Genomic DNA, 12,014 nt, shown 5'->3' with positions numbered 1-12,014 from the left:
ACTTATAATGGGTTGGGGCAAAAAAAAAAAAAGAAAAAGAAAAGAACTACGTATAGTGAATGCCTCCTGGAGAAGTTTTATTCATAGCCTTGATTGTTTCAGTGGAAATGAACGGTTATAATTGGTAAAATGACCAAATTGTATAGTGTTGCTGATCTACTACCTCCGGTCCTAATTATAAGAGTCAGTTGATTAATTTGAAGAGCTTAAGAAAGTAAGTTAAGTTAGTTATTTATAATAAATAGGTGTTATCTTTCTTAAAATATCATTGTTAATCGAGGGTGTTGGTTAGAAGGACCACCTTGAAAAACAATATATAAATATTAGAGACAAAGTGAATTGAGGGCTTATATTTAGGATTAAAATAAAAGTAAAACGAGGTTTTATATTAAAAACTAGAGGTAGTATTATATTCTTGAATAATTGGCAGAAAAATGATATTTTCTTGAATATATTATTAATGAATGGATGAATGTTCATGAAGGGAAATCACAAATATTAATTGTACTAAAAATTCTGTGCATTGAACTCCATTCATTATCTTAGGAATTCAACTTCAAATATTTTTCATTTTTGGCCCGCGTTCATGTCATTGAGTGTAATGTTGATGGGAAAACATGAGGTCCATGTCCAGGGAAAACATTTTTCTTGTAGGATAAAATACGTTTTTTCCCCCCGAGGCGGGGCTTGGACTCGTATCGCCTTGCATTGAAATTCAGAGAGAATTTTTTTTTTAAAATACAATTTTTAGGGAAAGTTTTGTTTTCAAAGAGCCTTCAAAACTTTTGAAACTTCACTGCAGGACCAAGAGGGTAAACTGATATTAATTTCACAAAAAAAAGACACTATTGCCCCTCATGTGAGCAAGTGTGGGAGAGCCTATTTGCAAATGAGACTAGACAATTTGTAATATACATACATATATTTACAACTGGAATTAGTCCATTTACATGTCACCTACTTTGGTTTGCCCTAAATTTCACTATTGCCCCTCCATTATTCTGCCCCCTTGGTTTTGCAGTGAAGTTTCAGAAAGTTTTGAGGGTCTTTGAAATTAATTCTGTACTATGGTCCTTAAACAAAATTTTCCGTAAATTTTAATTGAGAACTTTGGTGCCAATAATAAAATACTGGTTAGTCACACACAAATTGTAAAAACTACTTTTTTTTGAATTTTTCAGAAACCTGTTGTTAAATACTATATCGAAATTGTTAATAGAGTTACAGAACTTGTTAACAGCATTACTAATAAAATTGTAAACATGCTAATTTTTAAATTTTTCAAAAAATTGTTGTTAATTGCTATACTAAAATTATTAATAGCATTATAAAAGTTGTTAACTGTTTTACTGAAATTGTAAAAAAAATTTTAAAAAAATAGTTGCTAAAGTTGTAAAAATGCCTTTTTTGAATTTTTAGAAAATTCGTTGTTAAATACTATACCCCCGAAACTTATTAATGACATTATTGAAGTTGTAAAAATGCCATTTTTGAATTTTCTAGAAAACTTGTTGTTAACTGTTATACTAAATTTTTAATAGCGTTACAAAAATTGTTTATCATTATACTAAAATTGTAAAAAAAAATTTTAAAAAATCGGCGACCAATTGTCGGCCGATCGTCAAAGGCCGGCCAGTAGGGCTTTGGTTTTTTAAAAAACAATAAATAAAATAAAGGGTAATATGATCATTTCAGCAAATTTAGAAATGTCAAATTGGTCACTTATGACTAAATTGGGATTTTGCAAATTCAAATGATCATTTGGCATTTTCAAGTTTAAGTATTATTTTGTGTCATTTTTCCAAAATATATTGGTGTGTCACACAAATTTTAAAATTATAAGGATATATAATATATGCACAAGAACAAACACACACATCCAACATGCCCACACACACTTATGTAGTGATCAACATATGTCTATAATAAACTTAAAATTATCGCATAAATGCAAAAGCTCACTATATACTAAGGAACAAAAAACTGGACCGGACACTAAACTGGTTAAGATGGTAGTTCAATAGTCAATTGGTCAGACCGGGGTCAACTCGGAGTCCAACCGATCATATTAAAATAATATAATTTAATTGAAAATAACAAAATGTAACAATATTAATAATCACTAATAATAAAATATAAGGAAATATAACAATAGTTTGATTGTAATAATAACAAGATATAACAACATTGAGAATTTTGATCTTTATGATTTATCAATAACTAAAATTAATAATCATTGATACCAAAATCATCATTAAAATTCATTCAAACCTATAAGAGCTGAGATATTAGAAGCCGAATCACTATATACTAAGGAACAAAAAATGGACCGGACACTAAACTGGTTAAGATGGTAGTTCAATAGTCAATTGGTCAGACCGGGGTCAACTCGGAGTCCAACCGATCATATTAAAATAATATAATTTAATTGAAAATAACAAAATGTAACAATATTAATAATCACTAATAATAAAATATAAGGAAATATAACAATAGTTGATTGTAATAATAACAAGATATAACACATTGAGAATTTTGATTTTATGATTTATCAATAACTAAAATTAATAATCATTGATGCCAAATCATCATTAAAATTCATTCAAACCTATAAGAGCTGAGATATTAGAAGCCGAATGAGAAAAAATAGGATCAATAATAACTAATCATCCAAACCGGTTTACTACTAGTTCACACCGGTTTGCTATCGGTTCAACTCCCTCCTAGTTTAATATCCAAAACGAATTGGACCACTGGTCGATTCTCTGACTGAACTGGTCGGTTCAGTCTGATTTTTTGTTCTATGTTATGTACATGAATAAAGTGTCATATATCAATAAGAACTTACAAAATAAAATATTTGTTCTTTCCTCCCAAATACTAATATAACAGTATCATTGAACCAAATGAAGAAAGGAGAATATTTAATCAACTTGTGTGTGTGGGAGGGAGAGCATTAATTTATATGAGTTTGGAGGTGAAAATTGTTGAACTTCTCAGCTTTCTTACAACGCTAGTAGGATTTTCTCCCCTACAGCCACCGGGTTGATTCTTTTCTATATTGCTTTAACTTTCTTTAGGATCAATTCCTTCTTAGGTTTTCTTGCTTTGAAACCACTAAATTATTCCTTATTTCATTCTGTTTTTTTTTTTTAATTCCTTGCTTAAAGGCTGATAATTCTTTTCTTTTAAAAGCACAGATCCTATAAATAGCACAATAATCACATCAACTTGAAAATTTTCAGTTCTGAATTTTAAATTATGCTTAACTTTCATCTTAATCCTTGGATTTATCCTATAATGTCTATCTAAGTTGAGATTAAAATTTGGGTTCATACTAGTATACGTAGTTTTTTATAAAATGATAATCTCTTTAAATCATACCACGACTTAGATAACTATACTCCTAATATTATAAGTATTTAATGGCAACTATATTTCTTAACATAATAATATAAAAAAATTTACATAAATAAAATTATTTTATCACTTTTTTTTAAGCAAAACAGATAGTTTTATTAATACCACAAAAAAACAGATACAAATACCAATAGCCACTTAAAGCCCCAAAGGAAAAAACACTCAGAAAAGCCTAACAGTACAACCTATCACACCAACAAACCAAACATAAAAGGAAAAACAAACAACAGAAGCAAAGGAAAAAAAAGCCAATAGCACAAACGAGGAATGGCCTATACCAGATCTATCGCCAACATTAGAAACCGAAATAGCATGAGTAAACTAACAGTCAAAGAGTAAGATAGCAAGCAGAGGGGATGATGGCTTAAAAAGCCATCCCATAGGTACCATACCCCTCAATGCCTCAGCTGCCATACAATGTGCAGCCTTATTACCCTTTCTACTTACCAAAGCCATCTCCTAGTTGTTGTTTAAAGACAAGAAATCCCAACATTTTTGGAGGATGTCAGCATAGCACCATTCACCCCCTTCAAATTCTTACTGCACATCAGGTTATACAACTCACTACCATTTGTCTCAAACACTACCCTCCTCGAATCCTTCCTTGAGACAGCTTCAAAGGAAGTTAAGAGAGCCACACCTTCTGCCATGAAAAGAGAGGAAGCCAAAATTTTCATGCCTAGCCCTCCTACAAAGCAACCAGATTCATCTCTATAGACAACACTTGTTGTAGCAAGACTTAAACAATTATTAAAGCCACCATCAATATTTACTTTGACTACTCCTACCGGCGACCTCTTCTATGACTGGTTTTTTATCACTTTCACACCACAAGACTCTCTCCTTGCCCTTCTTGCATTAACTTCCCCAAATTCTATGACAAGTCTCATTACAGCTACTACACAGCCATAAGCATCCAGTTCCAGTCCTTCAAATACATATTTGCATATGCTCTTCCAAATGCCCTAGCAGATACTAGCAAATAGTGCAACATCTTGTTTCTTAATGACATCCGAATTCATTAACCAATTTTCCAACCACCTATCAGCTTTGAAATTCCCAATTCTGTCAAATCTCAAAGCCAACGGTGAACCATACCAGCAGCTCTTTGTCCAAGGGCAAAGAAAAAGTAAATGCTCAATAGTCTCAACCTCATTTCTACAAATTGGGCAAACAGAATCAGGAGCACTTTTCTTATGAAAGAGAGCTTCCTTGGTAGCCACAGCAACACTAACCACTCGCCAAATGAAGTGAAAAACTTTAGGGGGCATCTTGATATTCCATGCACCACTCCATAAAATCTTTGAAGGAGAATATGAGCGGCTGGGTTTGTCCACATTCTTTGTTGTCTTCTTCTGTAAAGCAGCTTTGTACCCAAATTTGACCACATACTCACCATTTCTACTTTTTAACCAAATCAGTTTGTTGCTCATGTCTATCAGAGGAAATCTGACTTTTTTAATACATGCCTTATCTTCTTCAGTTAAACAATCCCCTGCCCCATCGAACCACCATTCACCATCCCTTATTATATTGCACACTGTACTCTCAAATTCTTCATCTCCTCATTTAGACTCCTGGTACTCAACTTTCAATCAACCATATCAGGGAGCCATTTATCTTCAAAAACCTTAATACTCTCTCCCCTTCCAACCCTCCAACATAAGTCCTAAACTAGAAGCTCTCGGCCTTCCAGAATGCTAGATCATCCCAAGAAGCCTTGCTACTTTTTTTGCTTGCAAAATTATTTTATCACTTTATTATTATTTTTCTGTTATATCATGCGTTTAAAACGGGTCTTGATATTGGGCAGCAGGGAATCTAATTTTCATCACGCACCTGAAAGAAAAGTAATTCATGGGCATATAAGATGAAATTAAAGAAATTCGAATATTTCGGCAACAAAAAAAGAAACATATTCGATTTTATTATTTTCTTTCGGGTGAGAAAGCGATTCTTTGTAGCATCGTACAATATTTGTGTCTTGCTTTGGAATTAAAAGTTAAAACATGGAGGATATTTTATTCAAAAAAACATGGAGGATTTTATCTACTTATTCCACTTGTCTACACACACAATTACTATTGTTTAACTATATATATTCTTATCAAAATTTCAATGACTTATTTTATTACATTATGTGTCATAACTATAAATTTATTCATTAAGCATGCAGATATTAAATCTATATTCTAAGGTGGAAAAAAAAACTTTTACTTAATAATGTTTTATATACTTGTATGCCGAGTAACTTTCCGAATAATATTTTGAGTCCACAAAATCTGAATTCTCAATCTTACTAAAAAATAAAATTGAATCCTCTTATTTAAATGACTATCTCCATTTCTTAATATAAGACCTTATTTGATTTTTTTGGTCTTAAATATAAGATCATAATCCACTTTATCTCTCATATTTATGTTTTTTTAAGATAGTCCGTCTAATAATGATAATTTTAGCTAATATACTTGATTAGTAATAATATTTTAGAAAAAATAATATCTATTTATTACAAATAACTAACTTAACTTATGTTATTAATCTATTCAAATTAATTAACTAGTTTTTATATTTAGGACGGAATGTAATACTATTTATTGGTTTCACCGTATTCTTATCAAATCAAAAGAAGAATTTATATACCCACAAAAGTAGCATCAATGATAAGATTCCTCCATGGCAAGGATAACTTCATCTTCTTTTTTCAACTAATATGCGGTTGAGTAATTTGAATAGATTAAAAAGACAGTTAAGTTAGTTATTTATTATAAATAGGTGTTGTCTTTTTTAAAACATCTTTACTAATCAAGTGTATTGGTTAAAACTATTATTATTACAAAAATTATATTAAAAAAATAAATAAATATGATATATAAAATGGATTTGAATCTTATATTTATGATCAAAATAAAAGTTAAATAAGTTTTTGTATTAAGTACTAAAGATAATATTAATTAAAAATTATATCATGCTTTTATAGACACACCAAACATACTTTTAATTCCACTTCCACTTTCAGTTTCACTTCTATTTGTACTTCTATTTCTCGTAAGAACACTTCCCTGTGCCAAACGGAGCATTAAATTTGGGGGGGGGGGGGGGGAGAGAGACAAGTCAAATTGTGGTTGCCGAGAACGGTATTTCTCTTTCGCTTCAACCTATGGCATGAAAGTTTTTTTTTTTTTACTTTCTGGTACGGTTGTTGACCTTTAAGTCATGGCTCCCCAACCTCCCAGAAACGTAAAAGCTGAGAGCAACGTGTAAGGATCCGAATCCTGGTGCCGCCGAATATTGGGCGCGCCCACGGAACCCACTTCATTCCCTTGCTTTCCTCAAAACGGTACTATTCTTGCTATCATATTGATAAAAAGTTGCCCGGTAGGCCGGGGGGAGATAAAAAACTGTAAAGCCAAAAACATAAGCCTCGAGCAACATAATAAATATTGTTTAGTACTACCTCCGGTTCTAATTATAAATACCAGTTGGTTAATTTGAAGAGATTAAAAAAGTAAGTTGAGTTAGTTATTGGTTCTAAATAGGTGTTGTCTTTCTTAAAATATCATTGTTAATTAAGTATATTGACTATAACTATAATTATTAAAAGGACTATCTTAGAAGAAATTGAGTAAATATGAGAGACAAAGTGGATTGGAGTCTTATATTTAGGATCAAAATAAAAGTCAAACAAGATCTTATATTAATAATCGGAGGTAGTATATAAAACATTAAAAATAAGAGATAGATATTATGATTGATATTAAGAAAATAGTATTTAACATAAAAGATTGCTTATTACATGAAATTAAACAAATCCATATATGTGAGATTGGGAAATACTATGGGGAAGTCGTATTCTCCAATTCTACTTTTATGAGTTTGTCTAATCTCATGTAATAAGTAATTACTCATGTTATTAAAAAATTTTAATAATTTTTTTCAATTACATTTATAATTTTCATCCTTTATTTTTAATACTTCGTACTAAATGGGACACTAGGTTTATACATCCGTTTTCACGTAGCACTTAGCACTTAGCAGCCCTCCCATTTCTCTTAACTCGAGCACGTTCCGGGTTGTTCTCTTGTCTGCCGCTTATCTGTATTTTCGGAGGTAGTATTTAACATAAAAGATGCTTATTACATGAAATTAGACAAATCCATATATGTGAGATTGGAAAATACCATGGGAAAGTCGTATTCTCCAATTCTACTTTCATGAGTTTGTCTAATCTCATGTAATAAGTAATTACTCATGCTAAAAAAATTTTTAATAATTTTTTTCAATTACAAGTATAATTTTTATCTCTTATTTTCAATATCGTACTAAATGGGACATTAGTTTATACATCCGTTTTCACGTAGCACTTAGCACTTAGCAGGCCTCCCATTTCTCTTAACTCGAGCACGTTCCGGGTTGTTCTCTTGTCTGCCGCTTATCTGTATTTTTATCATATAAATCCAGCTCTTTGCTTTTTTTAATCAATTAAAAAAGTACCCATTCCGATCACCAAAAAAAAAATCTCACAAATTAATGAATTATAGTTCTGTACAAAGCTTACATTCTTCTTTTAAATTTTTTGCCTCGTTTTTTTATCTCCTTATTTGCTATAATGTAACTATTTTTTATCACTGTTCAAAATTTCTATCTAAAATTGTTGTGCATTTCAGTAATACTCGTTATTTAGGTAGATTGAATTTTCAACAACAATAGTAAAATAAAGAATTCAAATTCTACAATAAATAATTATAAGAGATGACAAAAACACTCTAAAATAATTCCTCCTATAAACTTTCCCCTTATCTAAATAATATAAAATCAACTAGCATATTTGTCATTTGATATTAGCAGTCAACTCTTTCTCGCGTAATGCAGGGGTCCTAAATTTAAATGATAATATAAAAGAAAAAATTAAAACTTAAAAGAAAATCTTAACAAGAAGTTCTCTTTGAGGCCGTACAATATATATTTTTGTTCCCCTAATCGAAAATCAGGTGGCCGAAAAGTCATGGGCCGGTTTTGTAGCGTAATACTGCTCCCGTCCTAATTATAAGACCGGAGGTAATACTAGCAAGAGTAAGGGAGGTTTGTACAAAAAAAAAGAAAAGAAGGAGTGAGCGGGGCCCCCGGCCTCTCTGGCACTAAACCAACCAGCGGCCGGTCATTTCGGTCTTTTAAATTAATCAAAACGTAACACTATTTGACCTAGCTGTCTTCTGCTGCTTTCTCATCTCCACTCTACTCTCTTTATCTGCTCTGCCTCAGCACTCTCCACCCTCTGCAACTATGGGTAATCACAACTATTTCATGGATTTTATTTCATTTTCATTCATGATTGTACTTTATCTCTTTTGATCTGATTTTGTTTTATTCTTGTGTTTGTTCGCATGAAATCAGGCAAGACCAAGATCGGAATCAATGGTGAGTGATCTTTTACTACGATTTACGTCCTCTGGTTTCTTTTGCTGCTCATCCCATCTGATCAGATGGTTTTCCTTTCTTCTTATTTTCTTTTCTTTTCTTTTCTTTTGTGTTTGTGATCAATTACTTTCGGAAGTGATTCGAGTTCTTCTATTGCTTGTGTTTTCGCTTCCAGGATTTGGAAGGATTGGTCGCTTGGTGGCAAGAGTGGCTCTGCAGAGAGACGATATCGAACTCGTCGCTGTCAACGACCCTTTCATTTCTACCGACTACATGGTATACATTACTGTTAGCTGTTTATGTTTCATCACCGTATGTGCGGAAATGTTGTGACTCAGCCGTGCTTAGCTCTCTGATCGGATATTAATTCTGTTTCGTTCAGCTTTTCCATAGATGTGATGCACTTTAGTTTAAGTCGGTAGTCTTTAGTTGTCGACTTGCTCAACCTGTTTTCCGCTGTACAGATACAACTATGAATTTGGCCTGCCATTTTTCTTTGTTGGATCAGAGGGCTCCGATCTCTGATCGGATTTTAGTTCCGTCTCTTTCAGCTTTTCCGTAGATTTGATGCGTGTTTTGTTTAAGTTGGCAGTCTTAGTTTTTGATGTGTTCAACATGTTTTGCGCTGTGCGAATGCGATTCTGAACTTGGCCTACTATTTTCCTTTTATATTTTTCTGAATTGGTCACTCGGTGGCTGGCAGACCTACATGTTCAAGTACGACAGTGTTCACGGCCAGTGGAAACATCACGATGTCACGGTCAAGGACTCTAAAACCCTTCTTTTTGGTGACAAGCCCGTCACTGTGTTTGCACACAGGTAATGTTTCTGAAATGTTCTTATGGTTGTGCTTGTAAATGTTAACACTACGTCTCGAAGGTGAAGATACTATCCATTGACCTTGTAACTTCGTCCATCAGGAACCCGGAAGAGATCCCATGGGCTGAAACTGGAGCTGAGTATATTGTTGAGTCCACCGGTGTCTTCACAGACAAAGAGAAAGCTGCTGCCCATTTGAAGGTTTGCCTTTGTGCGCTAACCTTTCTCATGTCTTTAGTCTTTGTCGTTTGCTTTTCTTGATGATCTCATTTAACCTAAAGACCGTATTTTAATAATAAAATATGGCTTTCATTGTTATCTTTTCATGTAGAACATCTCTTGGATTGATTGGCACTGTGTCTTGTAGCTTAGCTATAAGCATGTCATAAAATTCCGCGTAACATGCTTTTAGCTTGGCTTTTCTTCGTTGGTATTCTATCACTGTTTGGTTTTGTGAGGATTGTGTGAAATGAAATGATAGTTGACTGTTTTGTTTTCCTTGAGCCAGGGTGGTGCAAAGAAGGTTGTCATATCCGCCCCAAGTAAAGATGCTCCCATGTTTGTCGTAGGTGTTAACGAGCACAAATATAAGCCAGAGCTTAATATTGTTTCCAATGCAAGCTGCACGACCAACTGCCTTGCTCCACTTGCAAAGGTTTCATAGCCTTCAGATACTTGTACAGTACTTGTATGCCATACTGTTCTGTTATGTTAATCTTCCTTTGTCAATTGTAGGTTATTCATGATAGATTTGGCATTGTGGAGGGGCTAATGACCACTGTTCACTCCATCACTGGTGGGTATAATTAACTGTAACATCTGGCATTTCTCATTTATGTGTGTTAAGTGTAATCATGACTTTCGTGCTTTATTGCTGCTCAGCTACTCAGAAGACCGTTGATGGGCCATCAAGTAAAGACTGGAGGGGTGGAAGAGCTGCCTCATTTAACATCATTCCCAGCAGCACTGGAGCTGCTAAGGTGAATAATTGGCATTCACATATTACTGTTAATTGTTACCTTTATCTGGTATCCTCACTAATATACTCTTCTTTGCGTCAGGCTGTAGGGAAAGTGCTTCCTGCTTTGAATGGAAAATTGACTGGAATGGCATTCCGTGTTCCTACTGTGGATGTCTCTGTTGTTGATCTCACTGTGAGGCTGGGAAAGCCAGCCACCTACGACCAAATTAAATCTGCCATCAAGTAAGATTTTATTCTCAAACTGATTCTTATATTTAACTTTTATTTGATTGCTGAGGTCTGCAGGGCTTGAACGCACGAAACTCTCTGATATTAGCTGGAAGGTTGCGGGGATTGCCTTACTTTTGGCTTGTCTGATTCAATATTACTGTTTTTCAGGGAGGAGTCCCAGGGCAAGCTGAAGGGAATCCTTGGTTACATTGAAGAAGATGTCGTCTCCACTGACTTCGTTGGGGACAACAGGTGTGGATTATCATCTGATTGGAAGTTGCTAAATGCATCAAATTCTCTGCCTCTTCTTTAGATCGATATATCTCTCTATTTGTCCTTGGAGCTAGGAGTTGTATGTTAATTCTTTGGTTTTTTTTCCAGGTCAAGTATTTTTGATGCTAAGGCAGGTATTGCTTTGAGCGAAAACTTTGTGAAGCTTGTTGCTTGGTACGACAATGAGTGGGGTTACAGGTAATTCATCTTCATGCTTTTGGCATACGTTTTCTTACTATTGCATGGTAGCATCATCTTGAAGGTCGGTCAGGGATTACTTGGTGCTTTTTCCGGAAAATTACCAATCCATTAATATCTAATTACAAGAGGTAGATAGCTAATGCTTGCTTTGTCTGTAATGCTGCAGCACACGTGTTGTTGACTTGATTGCTCACATGGCTAAAACTCATTAAGATGGTACTGCAAGTAGCCTGCTGAGTTCGTGCCTTATATATTTTGCCTAGTTGATGTCTAGCTTCCTATGATCCCGGAAATCAAGAGTTCCGAATAAATGGTTTTCTGCTGCATCCCTGGTGTTGCTGTGTGAAGCGTTAGTTTCTTAGGCCTTCATCGTTTTGGTTGCCTCTTTCGTGGAGGGAATGAAGATTGTGAGCTTACATACCTGTATGTCTTGACTTTTCTTATTATGATATCAAACGGTTTTCATCTCGCCCTTTCTGTTCGTTATTTATTTCCAATTGTGGTTGCTTAGCCTATTGAAAGGACTTGACCAAAAATTTGGGGGTTGTGTGGTCTGGAATATATTGAAGCGATAAAACTTGGGTCGATACGAAACGCTGAAACAGGCTGAATTATCTCGGTTTCCTAGCGATTTGGCAGTGGTGTCAATTCGTATTACTGTTTCGGTTAACTTTCTCATGTTTGACCCTTT

The 12,014-nt window shown here is 33.9% G+C and overlaps 1 protein-coding gene across 2 annotated transcripts; it reads left to right on the top strand.

Moving 5' to 3' along the window:
* The first annotated feature begins 8,632 nt into the window (after nt 1–8,632).
* Nucleotides 8,633–11,795, top strand: LOC114723099 (glyceraldehyde-3-phosphate dehydrogenase 2, cytosolic). Of its 2 annotated transcripts, XM_028909250.1 has the most exons (12): nt 8,633–8,707; nt 8,815–8,838; nt 9,014–9,114; nt 9,542–9,657; nt 9,759–9,858; nt 10,166–10,312; nt 10,393–10,453; nt 10,540–10,637; nt 10,719–10,861; nt 11,018–11,101; nt 11,231–11,320; nt 11,490–11,795. In XM_028909250.1, exons 1-12 carry the CDS (start codon nt 8,704–8,706, stop codon nt 11,533–11,535), a joined length of 1,014 nt encoding a protein of 337 aa, XP_028765083.1. In that variant the 5' UTR covers nt 8,633–8,703; the 3' UTR covers nt 11,536–11,795. The 2 variants fall into 2 exon arrangements, with proteins under 2 accessions (XP_028765083.1, XP_028765082.1); XM_028909249.1 differs by lacking the exon at nt 8,633–8,707 and having other exon boundaries at nt 8,805–8,838.
* The last annotated feature ends 219 nt before the right edge of the window (nt 11,796–12,014 follow it).

This window comes from Neltuma alba, unplaced genomic scaffold, assembly GCF_004799145.2.
Source record: "Neltuma alba isolate B1F8T4 unplaced genomic scaffold, ASM479914v2 tig00012124_pilon, whole genome shotgun sequence".
In the NCBI taxonomy this organism is placed as follows: domain Eukaryota; kingdom Viridiplantae; phylum Streptophyta; class Magnoliopsida; order Fabales; family Fabaceae; genus Neltuma; species Neltuma alba.
Note: the sequence above shows the minus strand (reverse complement) of the source record. Positions and strands in the feature narration are given on the sequence as shown.